At 37.4% G+C, this 18,668-nt stretch overlaps 1 protein-coding gene across 1 annotated transcript; it reads right to left on the reverse strand.

The window, feature by feature from the left end:
• Positions 1-1,169: 1,169 nt before the first annotated feature.
• prkcda (protein kinase C, delta a) lies at positions 1,170-14,860 on the reverse strand. The gene is made up of 18 exons (XM_052558785.1): positions 14,609-14,860; positions 11,097-11,225; positions 10,523-10,722; positions 10,365-10,431; positions 5,948-6,107; positions 5,839-5,870; positions 5,540-5,625; positions 5,333-5,462; positions 5,045-5,145; positions 4,842-4,932; positions 4,639-4,769; positions 4,392-4,565; positions 3,087-3,178; positions 2,897-2,959; positions 2,648-2,786; positions 2,372-2,560; positions 2,152-2,280; positions 1,170-2,070 (listed from the first exon to the last, which is right to left on the reverse strand). Exons 2-18 carry the CDS (start codon positions 11,203-11,205, stop codon positions 1,912-1,914), a joined length of 2,052 nt encoding a protein of 683 aa, XP_052414745.1. The 5' UTR covers positions 11,206-11,225; positions 14,609-14,860; the 3' UTR covers positions 1,170-1,911.
• Between the last annotated feature and the right edge of the window lie 3,808 nt (positions 14,861-18,668).

Consider the following 18,668-nt stretch of genomic DNA (forward strand, 5'->3'; position numbering starts at 1 on the left):
GGAAGGAAAATGTGTTGATGTGTGGAGGAAAAAAAGATGCACAACCAACCGAGAGAACCGCAGCCTCATGAGGATTTTCAAGTGAAATCGATTTCAAGAGTTTGAGTAAACTTACAAGGAATGGACTGAGGCTTGGGTCAAGGCATCAAGAGCCTCCACACACAGACGTGTCAAGGAATTTGTATACAGTTGTCGTATGCCTCTTGTTAAGCCACTCCTGAGGCGTCTTACCTGGGCTAAGGAGAAGAAGAACTGGACTGTTGCCCAATGCTCCAAAGTCCTCTTTTCAGACGAGAGCAAGTTTTATATTTTATTTGGAAACCGATGTCCTAGAGTCTGGAGGAAGGGTAGAGAAGCTCATAGCCCAAGTTGCTTGAAATCTAGTGTTAAGTTTCCACAGTTTGTGATGATTTGGGTTGCAATGTAATCTGCTGGTGTTGGTTCATTGTGTTTTTTGGAAACCAAAGTCACTGTATCTGTTTACCAATACATTTTGGAGCACTTCATGGTTCCTTCTGCTGACCAGCTTTTTGTATATGCTGTAGAAGGAGACCCTACACCTAAGTATTGAGTACATGTACAATAAATGAACACATTTTCCAGAAGGCCAACAATTTACTAAAAATATTTTTTTTTATTGGTCTTATGAAGTATTCTAATTTGTTGAGATTGTGATTTGTTGGGTTTTTGTTAAATGTGAGCCTAAATCATCACAATGAAAAGAACCAAAGACTTACATTACTTCCCAGACAGCAACATTGTGTCGGCCCAGGTTAAAAAAAGTTTATTAGATTATTAAATTATAGTGGTTATAATAAATATTAGGAAGGACTGACAATTATAAAAGTTACTTTAAGGGTGAAATTTTAACCTTAACACAGTGGATAGGCTAGCAAAAATCTCTGAGCTTTTTGATAACCTTCGTAATTGAAACAGATAAAACAGATTCAAACAAATGAACGCATTTCTAGATGACCAATCATATAAGTAAATTTGTAAAAAGGGGGTCAAATAAATTTTTCCAATTAACCTTTTCAATAAATTATACAGATTATTTGATGATTTTTTCTTTTTTACCTTAGGTGTATTCATATTTCTACAAACCTTATGTGTAGGTGACATATTTAAAACTAAATCTGACATTAAAAATAAATCTCAGTCCAAGTCAGTTTTCTCACCATGAAAATGTTTATTGGACCATTAAATTTCTAATTCTAAGACAGAGTCATGTACATATGGCATATGATCATGTGGTCTCTTAATTTTATAAAAACACCTTAAATGCAACAATATACACACTAAAACACAAACAGATGACACTCTCAAGAGCTAAGATAGCTATGTTTCTGTACCAGATATACATATTGTTTTCAAACTAATTAAAACACAATATATTCAACACTTACAAAGCACACTTTCAATAAATTCCGGTCTATCTTTGTTTAAACATAATTAACTCACACACAAAGAGAACAGACAGATCACAGCAGAAATGTACAACATAATCCATGACTGTATCATGCACATACTGATTTAAATAATACCTAATTTGTTTTCGTACACTTCTTTGAGCACACTCCCTGCATTCAACTGTCAAGTTTGTACTAACCCAGCAAAGTTATTTTTAGACATCCTAAATTTGCAAGGGCAAATTAAAAATTACATTCAGATTGGGGCACCCTAAAAATGCAAATGCAAGACTGCAATCTCATTGATGCACCACGAAGAGGCTCGAAATACATATTAGGTTACAAAGGGCCCGTCTTATCTCAGAAGGTTAGAGTTCAGTTCTTTTAAAGGAAGAGTTAGGAGAGTGCTCATGGTAGGTTTGGTTAGACCAATAAACTTGCTCAATACTACAATCACATGAACATAATAGATCTTATTCTTTTTGACCACATTGTAAGTGTGTCACTTTTGCACAAGCTGCTCCATTCTTGGATTAATGAATGAGAAGCCAGCAAAAGCGTTCTGGTCCATGGAATCGATCAGGCCTTTCTCGCAGTGTGAGAGACGAGGTTTCTCACTCAAAAACTCCCGGTCAAAGTTACTGCAGTCATTTGGAGCTTTCTGCAATTAAACAAAAACAAACAAATAAGAAAACAGAGAAAGACAAAATAAAAGAATAGGATGCAAGTGGGAAAAACATACCACTTTTGGTTTGAAGGGGGGCTCAACTTCTTTCCTTTCTAAAGCAGACCAGTTGACGGTTTTGAAGAACAGGTGGCCTCGTATATTACCCACAATCCCTAAACGGCGTGATGGGTCACGCTCAAACAGCTTTGAACAGATGAAATAAAGATAAGTGTAAAAGCAGAAATCATTTTTGTTGTTGTTTTTAACTGTGTATTTTTTGTTTTTTCATGTGCACCTTTTCTAGCATGTCTCGAGTATCCACTGTGATCCAGCGGGGATAATGAGGTGTGTCCATTCTGATCGATTCAAACAGCTCGTCCTCGTCGTCACCGTGGAATGGAGACTGACCAATCAGCATCTCATACACCAGCACGCCAAACGACCACCAGTCTACGGAGAATGAATACTGCTGACCCAGAAGAATCTGTGGTTTCCACACACAAACACATCAGGTCATTACCAGGCTATTGCCGTTCTGGGAGTAAACCAATGCCAAAATGGTGTTTCATACCTCAGGAGCAATATAATCTGGAGTTCCACAGAAAGTTGTGGCCCGATTTTCCCCAAAAACATTCTCCTTACACATTCCAAAATCAGCTATTTTTATGTGACCATCTCCATCTAACATCACATTATCCAGTTTGAGATCCCTGGTAAAAGTAGAAAGCAACAGTGAAAATGATTGAGAAAGACTTTCTATGAATTCTGAGTTGAGTCATTAATAAATACAACAAAACAATGGAGAAACAGTTGTGTGTACCTGTAAATAATGCCTTTGGAATGGAGAAACTGCAGGCCACACACTATTTCAGCTGCATAGAACCTGGCAGGAGAAGTCCATTTAATACATTTACTTTGGTGCCATTTACATGCCACATGTGCCTATTAAATCAAGGGTTCAACTACATTTTTAAATGATAGACACTTGTTTAAATGCATGTGTGACATACGTGGCTCTGTATAGATCAAAACGCCCCTTTTCCTGTATGTGAAACATCAAGTCTCCTCCATTCAGATACTCCATCACAAAGAATAAATGCTCCTGTTAAAGATGAACAAATTTAACAATTAATAGCCATTCACGGCATTCTCCATTAACATCTTGTCAGAATTAGGCCATGTCCACACCAGAATATGTGAGCAGAGTGGGAGCAAAGTGTGGAGTGGCGTGATTTTGTCTGGTGCGAGGAGCTTTATATGTATTTTTTTTAAGTCGGAGCGTCGTGGTTTTCACCCACTCCAAGAGCACTCTACTACCGCTCCATCACGAGTACAATTCATGCCAAGGGCCTGTAATATAACTGCATATTTAGCAAGAATTCACTTTAAACATATTTAGCTATAGCTTGATACAGATGGATCCCTCAAATCAGAAGGTTATAATGACGGCAATAGCCGAGCGGGAAGTTAAAGGCTAGTTCTCATGGAGTTTGTCTGTTCCATTTACTTAATATTTTCGGGCTAAAGCATGATTTAAATGGGTACAGCACATTTACACACAATCACTTTGACAGTAATACTTTCAAACAAATGTAATCTTACAGTGCTACTACATCAGTGCCTGATTTTGAAAGAGCAGAAATCTGTAAGAAATGCATCGATCTGTAGATAAAATAACGAAAAATTGACGAAAAAGTATTGTTATTTTCATCACAAATATAATTTGCACAGCAGAAAGCCACAATTATACCTTTTAATGCTGACAACCATGTTATCAGTTTGGCATGTGGTAGGAAAATAGTTTACACACAATAACCAAATTCACTTTGAAACTTTCCTGTTATTTTATCAATTTTTTATTTTAATATAGACTACATTATGAACATAACATTTCAAACATACTGAAAAAGTTTAGCCACAATACTTTAGTGAATCTCAGTGTAAAGCCATGTTGGCCAATCAGAAGCCTTAAAAAGTTTCAAGTAGGCGGAGATAACAGCACAGGCTCTGATGTCACAAGCCAAAATCTCTGGTTTTGCTGTCTATACCATAACTCTGCAACTGGTGTTTTTGAAAATCTTCACCCTGGCAGGTGTTTTAAAAAATTTTGGGTTTCAGTAACCTGGCGTTGCAATTGTGTGTGGAGGAACGGCCAAACTGGGTAGAAAAAGCTGTGGTTTTAAAAATAACCGCATTCGTGTGGACAAGGCAGTCACTCTATAGCGCAGGAAGAGCTGTGGTAATTTTTTTTTTGTGGTATAGGACCTCATGAGTCAGTTTTGTGGTCCTTTTTTCTGTAAATGTGTGTGGTGTACCTTGGTTTGAAAAGTGGAGTAAAGGTGTGTAAGGAACGGATTATCCCAGGCAAGAGCCAACACTCGTTTTTCTACCATGGTGCACTCCACATCATCATCCATCAACACCACATCTTTCTTTAACGCCTTCACTGCAAACCATTCACCAGTGCCCTTTAGTTCAGCCAACAGCACCTGACAACACAAAGATGATGAACATGCATTTGTACATGAATGTGTGGGGAGGGATAGAGAGTTTGTTTGCTACCTTGCCAAAGCTTCCCTTGCCCAGGACTTTGTGTAAAATGAAATGCTCAGCAGTGATACGCGTTTGGTGGGTGGTTCGAGAGGGGGGATGAGGACTCGAACCCTCCCACAGATGACCGTAAGGAGCTCCATCTGCAATATAAAATTTCTGTAAAAGCTAAATATTTTTAATTCTCACAATTAGTTACCATCAGTCACACCTACCACTAACTTCAGGACTTTTATTAAAATCCTGGTAAACCCCAACATCCTGTGTGTTGCTCTGTGAGTTGCTTTCGGGTCGCTTGGTGGATTTCTATGACGGCACAAATATGAATAAATTTTAAAACATAACAGCATTAATGTGAATGTGAGAGAAAGTTTACAGTATATAAGTTCCTCAAACGTGTGGAAACATTAATATTTACTGTTGAGACTTGGGTAAGAGCCTCTGCCAGTAGCTTCTGGTTGATGCCACACAGGTTGGCCACTTTAGTCTGGCACTTATGATGAACATTCATGGAGCAGTCTGAAAGAGAAGAGAAGAGATGATTGCAAAACATATATTCAGGGTTTAATATCAAGACCTTTTTATACCAAGTAATTATAACTGTTACTGACAAGTGGACTGGTAACTGTTTTTAAGTATTTTTTAAATGCTTTTAAATGCATAATGTAAACAGATAATGGCTAACAAATAATTTTGGCATACTCACCCTCGCATTTGAGGCCCTGTTTGACAAGACCCCACAGCAGACTGCCACAATGGTCACAAAACGTGGGGCTCATGTAGTTGTAGGTCTTAAAGCGATGTGGCATGTCAATCTTAAAACGCTCCTTCTGAAACTGTAGGCACATAAAGACTTTAAATAACCATGGTACAATAAAACAAAAAATAGAGAATAGTGTAATAAAATTCATACCATAGTGTCTCGACTATTGGCTGCAGTGCCCGTGCACCTTCCGATAATTTTATCAATACACTTCTTGTGGATAGCTGCATTGCATTCTGGTGGAGAAAAAAAAATATATATGCATTTATTTAAGGGGGCTTAGCCTTTGGGACAAAATTTCAGAGGCTGTGTGTGTTCACAGTGTTTTGCTTTATCCATTCATGTAGTTCCCCTTTTGGGCATTTTCTTACTAAAACAAACTGTGGACATATGTGGACAGGTATTTAGGATAACAAAAAAAAAAAAAAACAACTGCAAAATATACTTACGTCTACACTTGTAACCTTGCTTGTTAAGACCCCTGGGAAGCAAAAAACAAAACGATAAGTACACCTGTGTTATGAACTTCTTACATCTTACTGAATAATCAAGACTGACCAAACAAAATCTCTGCAGACAGAGCAGAATGTGGGCTGTCTGAAGAAGGTGGCAATGAACTCATGGTTTTTGATGAAGTGAATCTTCGCCTGTTTAATAGCTCCACGACGACGATTGAGATTCGGCGCATCCTCTTCTGACACTATTGAGTGATGAAAGTCTAAGAGCAAAAGAGAAAAATCAAAACAGGATGGAAGCAGAATTGAAGTTGAGGACAGGAACTTTTTAACAGTAATTTATTATTATAATCAGTGGTGTCAAAAGTACTGACATTCATTACTCAAGTAGAAGTATAGATATTAGGGTTTAAAAAGACTTTTGTAGAAGTTGAAGTATCAACTCAAGCTTTTTACTCAAGTAAAAGTGTAAAAGTACTGGTTTAAAAAACTACTTAAAGTATAAAAGTAAAAGTAATGTAAGGGGGAAAAAATGCCATTAAGAACAAAAGCTTAGGCCGCACCACAGGGGCCTATTGTACACTACCCCACCTCCTCAAAAAAACATTTTTCTAAAGGCCATAGGCCATAATGACTATAATGTTATATTAAAATGTTCATGTTGAAAAATTTGGGATGCACTAGGCTTCCTGTTTCAGCTGCATATATGAAAATACAAAAATGGTGTGCACATCCCAAACATCCAATTAGGACGCAGGTGCAAGACAACTGAATGATATAGACAAATAAAGAAGTGAAGTCTGAACACTGAAAACTACTGCTCCAGAGGAATTTAATCAAGCAACGTTTCGACCTTCAGGTCTTCATCAGCCGCATATATGCCCATTTAAAATGAACGCACTTTAGTACAATGCAAATACATTAAAGTACTAGAGATATGATGACTAGTTGCCAATAAGTATTGTAATGGTGCAAAAAGTCAAACTTTAGAGGTATGTCATCAATAACCCTTAATGGAATGTAAATGTACATCCAAACTTAGCTGCAGGAATCTGCGAGGACAATGGACAAGAACACTGGTGCAGGCTTAGTAACAATTACACTTGTATGGTGGTCTATTTACAATAAACATTATAGTGCTGTCAAAATGAATGATTATTCCAAGTGATTAATCAAAAACTAAAACTGAAAAATAAGTCATAATCCTGATACCTTCTTGATTGATAGCTTCTTGTATTCGGTACATACGTCTGCTATGTCCAGTGTTCGGGGGGGGGGAACGAGTTACAAAGTTGGTAAAGCCTATCACAACATTGTCAATCGCATCGTCAATCGAAAACGCTAATTTATTCAAACGTCTCGCTACCGAACTACCTACAGTAGCTTAATTTGTGGAGGACGAAGAAAAAGCACTCATTTGGTAAATGAGCCAGTGAGAAATAATAACTTTTAAGTAGGGTCCAGTGCCTTTTCGATACTTTTAAAACGGTACTCCTAAACAGTGCCTGAACCGATACTTTAAAGGGGGGGTGAAATGCTCGTTTTCACTCAATATCCTGTTAATCTTGAGTACCTATAGAGTAGTACTGCATCCTTCATAACTCCAAAAAGTCTTTAGTTTTATTATATTCATAAGAGAAAGATAGTCTGTACCGATTTTTCCCGGAAAAACACGAGCGGCTGGAGGCGTGACGTGTGGGCGGAGCTAAAGAATCACGAGCGCCAGTAGGCTTTTGCGTTGAGAGCATGTGGAAGCTGTGACATTACCTTGAGGAAAAAAACATCATCCAAAACAATCTATGGCTTACAGTCAGATTCAGCCGTTTATTTATGATCCAGAATCAGATCCCGAGGCTGAAACTGAACGAGAGCAGCAGCAGCAACGACTCGCTCCGAGCGGGGCTCGAACCCGGTCTCCGGCATGGGAGGCAGACGCACTAACAAGGAGGCAGAGATATTTGAAGCAGTTTTACTCACCGCCTGCGGTTCCAACACACGATCGTGACCCTTTTTCGTTGGGATTGCATCATCCTTAAGAAATAAACGATACGCAAATCCGGCGTCAAACTGGGCCTTGTTTGTAAAACAAGCATCTTCGAAATGCAGGGAACAAACAAAAACACTTGCACAATTCCGTTGATGCTCTGTAAAAATAAACTCCATCCACTGGTCCCTTAATGCTGTTTTTTCTTTGGTAATCTGTGCAGGGTTGTCTTGCCCTGGCAACCAAAAACACACTTCTTTAGTGACTTTTCGCGACGCTCTCGCTCTGATCAGTCATCAGTGTCTGTTCTCAGCCTCTTAGTGCGCTCTGCTATACGGGAGGGCGCGCTCTTCCGGCAGAGGTGCCCTTAGGACCCATATAAGGAAATTCTGCTCCATCTAACGTCACACAGAGCCATACTCGGAAAAAAAACTTTCCGAAACTTGTGACAAACCGTAAGGAGTATTTTGGGGACAAAAATACTCCTTCAAACGTACAACTTAATTTTTGAAACTTTGTCCATGTTTAGCATGGGAATCCAACTCTTTAACAGTGTAAAAAACTCAGCACGCATGAAATAGCATTTCACCCCCCCTTTAAAAAAAAGAACCACAAAAAAAACTAATAACTTTAAAGAACATTACAAATATTTAAAATAAATCCATAGCTTTCAGCTTGGATGCTCTCATTTCCCAAGTTGTGCTTCCCTTAATCTAAGGCTAATAAACGTATTTCACAATCTGGGTCATTATTTAATACAAAACCACACATAATATTTCTACTGTATCTCTGTCAATCACTCTGATATTTAGTTAAGCTGAGTGCTGTCTGTCACTGTCTTTTATCAGTTCTGTGAATTACTGTATGCTCATTCTTTATAAAGTAGCAAAAATGTCGTTTTTAAAATACAGTACTGTGCAAAAGTCTTATGGAAAAATTTGTATTTTCACCCCAAAAAGGGTTTTAAGCCAGTTATTTATATCTTTTGCTGCAGTGTGTCAGTAGGAAATATCAGTTTGCCATTAATTTTAATAATAATATAGTGCGATTTTGAATGCACAAGCAGCTTGACAACAGCAAAATGAATGTTTGGAAATGTAAACTGATATTTTATACTGACACACTACAGCAATATATATAAATTACTGTCCGAACACCATTCTTTTAAGTGAAAATACTAACGTGTCTAAGACTTTTGCACAGTAGTGTATGTATAAAGTATGTATGATTAAATTAAGTATATTTAAATAAGTGTAATTAAAGTATGTGTTCGTTCATATGTGTTAAGGGCTAGATTTTCGCTGGAGGAAACGGCTGTGGTGTGATGAGCGAAAACTTTACAGATGAGAAACCGAGTGATTGTTTATTAAACACATACCTTGTGTCCTCTGTTTATTTAAGTGCGCATGCGCTGCTCCGTTCGCGGTCTGCGCCTCTGTGGATTGAAGAGCGCGCTGAAAGACGGGAGGAGACCGGTCTGACGCTGGTTTCATGTGAAATTTAACCCAAACCCAACCCTACTTTTAAGAAATATATATTTTTTGATAAACGAGCCCAAAACTGGCTATGTCCTTGCTGGAGTGTGATGTGATTTGTGTCATGTGCAGGTGCGATGGATCACGTACAAACCAATAAGGTGTCAGAATGGTATATGTTTATCCTTCTCATCCAACCACAATCAAATTCACTGCTTCCGGATGGCGCGATTTATCTGGATACTATAGTTTTTGTTTTTTTTTTGTTTTTTTTGAATGATGACACCCGGAATGAAAACAAGCCAAAATGAAATAGCAGTAACGAAGCTATTTTTAAAATGTAAGGAGTAGAAAGTACAGATACTTGCCTGAAAATGTAAGGAGTAGAAGTAAAAAGTCGGCTGAAAAATAATTACTCAAGTAAAGTATAGATACCCCAAATTTCTACTTAAGTACAGTAACGAAGTATTTGTACTTCGTTACTTGACACCTCTGATTATAATTAATAATATTTTATACACATACAATATATATTATTCATTTTGTATTTCTTGATTAAAAGGTTTGACCAACTTTTACATTTTCAACATTCTGTTTCCTTCCATTTTTGAACAAGCATCTCATGTAAATGTCACCAAAGAAACTCAACTCGACTGGGATCAAGTGAATCCACAACCAGCTTAATTTTACTGTTTGAACTAGTTGATTATTCATTATCTTATCACCATCACAGTTGAAAACACTCGAGCTACTTAATGTTTTTGGTTGAAATATATTTTAATAATTTTTTAACCTTTCCCACCGCAAACGGCAATAGGCTAGATCCAAGCGGGGAATAAAACGTCTGTTGAAAAGGAGTTCAAGAGTGGAAACTAAGGTAAAATGCCCATTGTTGGCATATGGATGTACTAAACTGGTTGAGCATAATATGAATAACACTCTTTTAAATCGAATAGTTTTTATAGAAATTTTATTTTTATGAGAGTGGCAATCCAGTCTCAAATTAATCATTCTTTTAGTTTTAGTTTTAGAGCGGTTATTTAATTGTGATCGGGTCTTACCTGTATCTGCATCCTCCAGAAAGAACTGTACAGACATCATAACCTTTCCTGAAGGCTGCAAATCAACCTGAAAATTAAGCAAGACTATAACATTACCCCTACATTTACAAACACTGACACACATACAAGTGTATAGACCTAACAATATTGTCACATACCCAAAACTCTGCACGTCCATTTGCCTTCTTGCATCGTTCTGCCAACACAGACACACCCACAGTAACTTCTGCTAAAGGTTCCTCTGCGGTTCTCATGAGTAGTATTTGTATGACACGTCCCTCATAAATATGTGCATCAAAAGTGGATCGCCAAGCAGGATACATGGTGGGCTTCTTCTGGATCAACGTTTTTCCTCGCTCTTGAAGGGAAAGGAGGACATTTTTGATTTACTCTGTTAAGTCGTGCCAGTTCTGATACATTAATCATCCAAAAAAATTATATTAAACATAGCAAACGATATTGCTTTTAGTCACATCAAATTTAATGTCAAGTATGAGAACATTGCTTTGTGGGAAACAATATTCTGTGCAGTGAGCTCTGTTCTAAACTACTCATTTGGCAAAATAAAGCAGGTAATCCAGTTCTCTGCAGATGGAGGATTTGCATGTTGTTCTGTGTGCATGCAGTATACTGCAAAAAAACTGTGCAAGACGCATGGCAGTATGCCATTCCAAACATAGCCATGCAATTGAAACCCATTACACACAAATAACCGCATACACATTTACTCACCAGTGCTGAGAGCTTCTTTCATTTTGACGGCACAGAATGGTGCCTCAGCCATTGGTGAGAATGTGCCAAGATCATAGGCATTAAACGCAATCCTCAGGAAAGGGGCCATGGCAACCCCTCAGGCACAGCCTAAAAAAAGATTCAGACAAACAAAATTCATATTTATAACCAAACACACCAAAAAAAGACAGAAACCTATACTTTGTTCATGCTAGCACATGCGCCTGCAGAGAAAACCGTTTAGTCTTATATGGGATCCTAAGTTAATTTATGCCAGTTCTATTGTTAAATCTAATAGTTGCTCTGTTGCTCTCTTAGTAGTTTTGTAATGCTTCGTTGTGTTACTTGTAATCAGTTATCACCAAAAATAGCCATCCTCCCTCTCTCTGACCTTTAGTATTTAGCAGGACTTTTTTTTTCTGTGCCTTTGAGACTTCAAACGCCTTTTTAGATGTAAATGAGATTGAGTGCTTCTCTGTATTTTCTCAAAAGCTGCTGCTCTGTTGGTTCAGAAAACAATCCATGCTGAAATGATCAGACTGACATGATCAGTGACCCTGAAATGAAAATACTGAAGCAGTTTCTAACACTGGAACTCTACACAAAGGTATGTTAAGAGGCAGGTGTAACACACAACCAGAACCCTTACAAATGAACTCTACTCATTAGTATTCCCAGTGTTTAGAAGTAGAACACTTCCTTCGTATTACCACACACTGAATGGCGGGACAACATTTTTATGTACCAAATAGACATTGATGTGTTAGTGCAGTCTTCAGAACATCAGAAGGCGTTTTACTGAATAAATCAGAAATTTGGATTTCTGAAGGTTGCAGTTATATTCTACTTCTACATGTTCAATATCAAAAACTATTTACAAAGATTTAATTTTCATATGATGTGACAGGTTAGGTGTATGCAAATTTTCTGTGTGTAAAAGCATTGTTTAATCTAAACTGTTATTGGTTATATTAATAGCTACCAAGACTATGTGGGATATTTGTTTTGATTTGGTTTTTAAATAAAACCCTAATAACTAAGATTAAATAAAAATATAATTCACAATATAATATATTTCAATGCCTTTTTGCAATAGTTCCTTGGTTTAATTCTCATGCAACAGGACCATTTAGACAAATGGTTCCTGGTCATCTGTAACATTACCCTTCCATCACGTTTATTTCTATTTCCTGATCTTGCTTTATTATTGTAGATCAGAACATTTGGAACATGACCCAGATGATGTTTAAAGGTTATTTTAATAATTGGGTCTGAAATTGACCAGTCTGGAATAATAAGTACTCCACCCACTTCTGTTGAAAGCCAATGACATGACTCAGGCTTAGACTGCAACAGAACTTCATAACAAACTTGCTTGTTGTATTGCAGTGAATGTATTTAGACTGCATTACTACAGAGTGTGTATGAATAAGAAAAACAGGGAGAGAAATATTTGAACACAACCATACATGCATATACACACTGCTGTGGTTCAATTAGGAAGGGCACTTATGGAAACACGTCTGAAACCAGCACAGAAAAGTCCAAACACGTTGCAGCATCTCATTAAAAAACCTAAATCTCTGCTTGTGTTTGTGTGTGTGTTAGAGCTAGCGAATCAGTGGTGTGGAAGAATGTGTCAATAACATAAACTTGCAGCACAATACGAAATCGATTTTGAGTCACATCAGTCTCTCTAGATGATCACATATGCATCATGAATCCTGTGCAGCCAAATTCAGCCCAAAAATAAATAAATAAAATAAATAAATAAAAAAGGCTTTGGACCTTTGTTAGTATGTGTGAAATGTTAGAGAGAAGGAGAGAGACAGCGATGGTGGTATGTTGGGTAGGCAGGTGTGGTTAAGAGGCTGCATGTGCTTTCCTGAATATAAGAAGTTAAAATGAGTGCTAAGAGAATTTTTGTTCTCATAAGCCTTATGATAAGCCATAATAGGAGCTGAAACACAATTATAAGGGTGTTAGAAGTGTGTGTTTGTGTGTGCGTGGCCTTGTTAGGTAAACTGGTATTGCTCAAAGGATTAGTGGTTTGTTCAAATTCCTAACCCCAAGTATTAAACTACTTATATAACAGTTTAGTCAGCAACATTCTTCAAAATATCTTCTTTTCCTATGTTCCACAGAGGAAAAGGAAGTCATACATATAGCTAAAAATGATGCAACTTAAGGAGATTGAGGTGTTCTACATATTTTAATTTCATTTCATAAATACTTTTCAGTGTCTTAATTTGACCTGCCCAGTACGTAACCACATATAGCCACCCTATAATATACAACAATATAACAATCGGAAGACCTTAGCGAATGCATAACTGAAATCAAGTTGCATATAAAGCACATCAAATAAATTCTGGTGGAATTAACAATATGTTATCAAACTCACTGTAGCCAGTTGCTTTAAAGTGCATGAAATACATCATTCTTGCACACCAATTCTGAAGTCTTTCAGTTCGCTGATTTCAAAAGGAACAGCATGTTTCATCACTTAGGTCCACAGCAACACACACAACATCTAAAGTATGGGACAGGAAGGAACTATCGACACTCTTGAACAGAATGAAAGAGTGGTATGGTGTAAACTGTTCAACCACAGCAGGATGTATGTCTCCACTGCAAAGAGTTATCACGTCAGACATATGCTAGTGTAGTGATGGATAGTTATTATTAAAAGGAAATTAACTGAAACCTCTCTACAAACCACCAACAACAACTAAAATAGTAGATAATTACTGTAAAATGTGACATAACCAATTCCACCATGCCCCAATACACACACACACACTCAACTCAGTAATTTCAACCAGAACCACGCTCCATCTGTTGTGTGTAAAGGATCAATAATCATTGATATTTTGTACAGGACCGTGTCAGTGGTATTTTATACCCCTCAATGTCACAAACTAGATCTATTTAGGGACTAGGGATAAAAATTGATAAAACACTAATAATATTTATTTTACTAACAGTTGTGTAGCAAACTACCAAGTCTTTGTACGTTACATCAAAGGCGCATGCAGCATTTTTGAGCATCACCAGCTGACTGCGAACTTGACTGTAATGCATCATTTGCTGTTTAGGTAGGTCACTAAATTTTGAAACACAACCTCTGTTGTTTTTACAACTACGGAGAAGTGTTATCTAGCAAGACGAAGTGTGAAAACGCCGATTCTGTCAAGGTCCATTAGACAGCGGCGTTCAAGAAAGTGTTGTGAAACTGCGCCCTTTTCATATCATTCTAACAGACTAAAGATACATTTAAGCTTTTTTGCAAAATGTAATGTCATTTAAAAAACAGTCAAGAGGAGAATGTCTAATGTATCTAAAAACACAGACTGACTTAGCGGTCCTCGCTCGAATCCGTTGAGCGCATCAATCGGGAAAAAGCAGCGAAGAAAATGAGTCAAACACACTAAAACGCAACATCACTAAAGTTCCGTCACGACCAAGCGAAATTCGATCCAAAAAAACAACGAAGCCTGCTAACTTCTTACCTCTCCTCCGGAAGAAGCGGACTTTTCTCTGAGACGCCTGCTCGCTTCAGTGATTGAGCCGTTTGAGGAAGTACAAATCGCTCGTGGAGTTCTGAGTAAAGTAGGGCGAAGTGACGTCGAACAGGTGCTCTCTTTCTTCGCGCGATCCCTCTTCTGCCTAGCGCGCGCGCTCAGATGACACTTTAATAAGCCAGGTTGCTGAACAGAGAGCACAGGTGCGTTTGTAACGTGTGTATCAGTCCATCCAGTGTGTATGTCAGTGACCTCTTTGCAGAGGGCTCATTTGAAGGGCAGGCACTAGCAGTGTACCTCTAGATGCCCCACTATTGAGAGCAAACCTATGGCAAGCCATTTCAACATATATTCTGTATTCTTTTCAATTATTTTGTATTTTTGCAACTGTTCCGATAATTATTAGTATATATTCTAGCAGTGGCTAGTAGCAAATAAGTACTAGTGACTAATTGGCTAATAATCACTATTGGAATGGTGTAATCATGAAAATGTTTATTATCATAATGTTCCCCTAGCAAATTGGACAAGGAAATTGGCCTTGAATGGACTCTCAAGTCGTTTTTACATGGGAAGCTAGATCATTCTGATACCACTGATGGGCCCTACGCTTAAAAGATGGGGGAGGATATCATTATGGCTTTATTTTTATTTTATTTAATTTTTTAAGTTATACTTTTGTTTTTTTATGCCTTTATTTTTGATAGGACAGTAGAGAGTTTGACAGGAAAGCATAGGGCAGAGAGAGGGAAGCTCCAAGGGACCTTGAGACAGGAATCAAACTCAGGTTGCTGGAGACACAGTTGCGCTACAACTGGTTTCTGGGAACATCATATTGACTCATTCCCCTCGCATCATGTTTCAGGGGGGTGGGGGGTTGTCCTCCTTGGTAGAGATCGCATTAGGTATACTCTCCCTTGCCCTCGCCGGGTCCTTGGTGTCCTTCATGATTCATATTCTTTACACCAGCAAAGAACTTGAATGTGACAAACTTATTACAGTTTCAGAAGTTGGTTGCAGGACATTTCCAATAGCACATGAAGGCAGCATAATACTAGCAGTGAATCTTTAGTCAAATTTAAAACAATACCAGCACTTATACATTGTAATATTATGACTACGTAGCCATACTGGTAACACAAAATAGAATATTATTATGCATTAAATGTTAAGTCAGCTTGCCACATGTGCCAGCTTTCTGTCCAAAGCTGGACACACATGCAAAGAGATACAGTGATTGTGTTGGTTGGTGATTTATAGATAGTTTACTCAAGAGGCTTTAAGATGAGGAACAGATCCTGTGTCTGGTTTCTATAATGCGTTCATGGAACATTATAAAACATACATTGAAAGGTCACATAACTGTGGGTGTTAAGGACACAGCATTTGAAAATCGACATCCTTCTGTGTGTGTAGTCTTGTCCTGCTTTCCTCCTCTTGGTCCGCAGTGCTGTGGAGTGTATGTCCTAGATTTAAGTGTGTGGGTGAGATTTAAAAAAAGCAAAGAAACAACAGTATGTTGCAGAGGCTGTGTGTGTGTAGATATCTGGTGCAGAATTGGAGGTGGTGAGAGGGCTGTTTCACTACCCCTTATCTGTAATCGAGCAGATCTACACAGATAAAATGGTGTATTGTTATAGTATATATAAAATAACCAGAGTACCAATTAAATTACATTTAATCATTTGTCTTCTTTGTTTATGAAAAGAACATCAGACAAATAGCCCAACTAAGCGCACGGATGAATTAGTTTTAGTGTACTGGTGCGCATAGACAGAAGTTTACAGTGCTGCATAAACTTTGCGTCTGACACACTCTTTCACACAAAGATGCACACACTCTGTAAACAGCTGTCTGACAGATCGGTAATGCCTTATATGTCAGTTTCCAGCAGGAAAACAGAAGCCACATTTCTTCCCCTTCTCACCACAAACCCATGAAAAAAGTGTAAGTCTCTGTATCATTTAAGTGGAATTAAACACTTTTGAGTATTCATTTATAAACAGCAACGAATAAAAGGGAAGTGGAAATATGAAGAAAAGAAGAAGTTTTTTTTATAGAGATGAGTTTATTTCCTGTGTATTAATAGTAGATCAGGGCAGCTGGCATGATTTAGAAAATGAGAGATTCTTTATATATTTATGTTCCTAGGCAATGTTAGATAGAAGACTGGGTAATTTACCTCAGATAGATTAAGAAAAGAATAGATAATGCTTTTATCTATTGTAGAAAAATGAGGGCTCTTTTCCTCCCCCTCTCTTCATCAATCTGCTGCAATGCAGAAGAACATAAGACACTTAAAAGACCCAAAAGTGTCATGACAATGTCACTGTGACACTGCCACAGAATCATACACACTCTCACACACATTTTCTCTCAATCGCTCTATATTGTCAGTGAAATTTTCTTGGTCTAGAAATAGGAAAGAATAAAAATTTTATTCTATAATATGCATCACCTTTGACCTTTCCATGGACCTCGACAATGATCTTTCTTTAATTTATTATATGACCTAAAAATATGAAACTGTTTATAATTTTCATTTTATTTATTAATACTTTATTTATCTACAAGAGCCATGGGCAGTAATTACTATTCTCATGTAGGCAATTTCTGTGGTATAGGTCTCATAAAAAAGGTGGAGTGGGTTGGCCTAAAAAAAGCCTAATTAGAGATGTTTTGATTAACAATATTACTCTCAAACACACAGCTAATTATCATTAACTCAGTGCAGTCAAGTACTTTGAAGAAGCTTACTTAGGGCTGTGTGGAAGCACCCATGAACTCAAATTGGAGTATAGACAGTCTAGAAAGGTAGGTTCCAAGTTTGAGCCATCCAGTACTTTAGCAAGCTTTTAATTCTCTCTGTTTAGTTTTCTTTTATACATTTTAATGCATTTTTAAATGTTGTTAAATGCAGAGCTGATTCAACGAGATTTTCAAATTATGTAATCAACATTTTTTTTTTTACAATTTTACCTGCCTAAAATCCAAAAAGCGCTTGTTCATTACTATTTTCCTTTTAGCTTATGTCCTTATTTTCCTTTTAGGCCTTTAGCCCCTCCCACTGACCGCATGAAGTCTCGTTTATATAGCTTGTTTCACTTATGAATATGTCACTAAGTGAAACTGTTTGCATATGATTTTATGTTAAATAAGGCATAATTCATGTTGTAAATCTGTGGTAAATACTAACCTTGCAAAAAAAAAAAAAAAAAAAAAAGCACAAACGTTGTTCAGAGAAGTGTGTACAGTCGCGTCAACTAAACAGAACACTCCCGCATGAGCCGCAAGAGAATAATTCGGTCTCTTTAATAAAGATTCTGCAAAACAAGCAACCTACATAGCATCAGCTGGATGCTTCCAAAATGTCCAGCTACCAACGTGCGTCTGCCATGTTATCAAAACCCAACGGGTAGATTTAGTCAAAGTCGGTTTTAAAAATACGTATAATGCTGACATGTTATTAAAAGTTGTCTTTTTATTATTATTGTTGTTTCTGAATATGCAAATGTATGTTATCTAACAAGAAAGAATAATGATTAATTGATAGAAGATGCATGTGGGTGTAGGCCGCTATCGCATATCGTCAGCTCAATTATATACTTGATTACAGGCAGCCTATGTTCAACATTAACCTGATTAATATATATATATATATATATATATATATATATATATATATATATATATATATATATATATATATATATATATATATAGGCAGAATAGAGAGGAGCTAGAATTGGCAATTTAGACCATGATATCAGAGTGGCTAAAAGGAGAAAAAGCAAATGAAGGGAAAGAGATAGAGGAAGTTAAAATGATGAATGTGTCTCCTATTTGGGACAAGGTGTCCGTAACTTTCAGGTACTCCAGAAAACAAACTCTCATCCTTGCTCTCTCACTCTGTTCTGGGTCACATCGTCTCCTGGGGACGTGGAAACAGGGCAACGCCAGCCCTCCCTTCCTCCCTTTTCTTCATATCCCTCACACACACAGTCTCAATCTGTAATACACTCTTTAATTACTGAGTTGAAGATACTTA

The sequence above is a fragment of the Carassius gibelio genome, chromosome B6, assembly GCF_023724105.1.
Source record: "Carassius gibelio isolate Cgi1373 ecotype wild population from Czech Republic chromosome B6, carGib1.2-hapl.c, whole genome shotgun sequence".
Lineage (NCBI taxonomy): Eukaryota > Metazoa > Chordata > Actinopteri > Cypriniformes > Cyprinidae > Carassius > Carassius gibelio.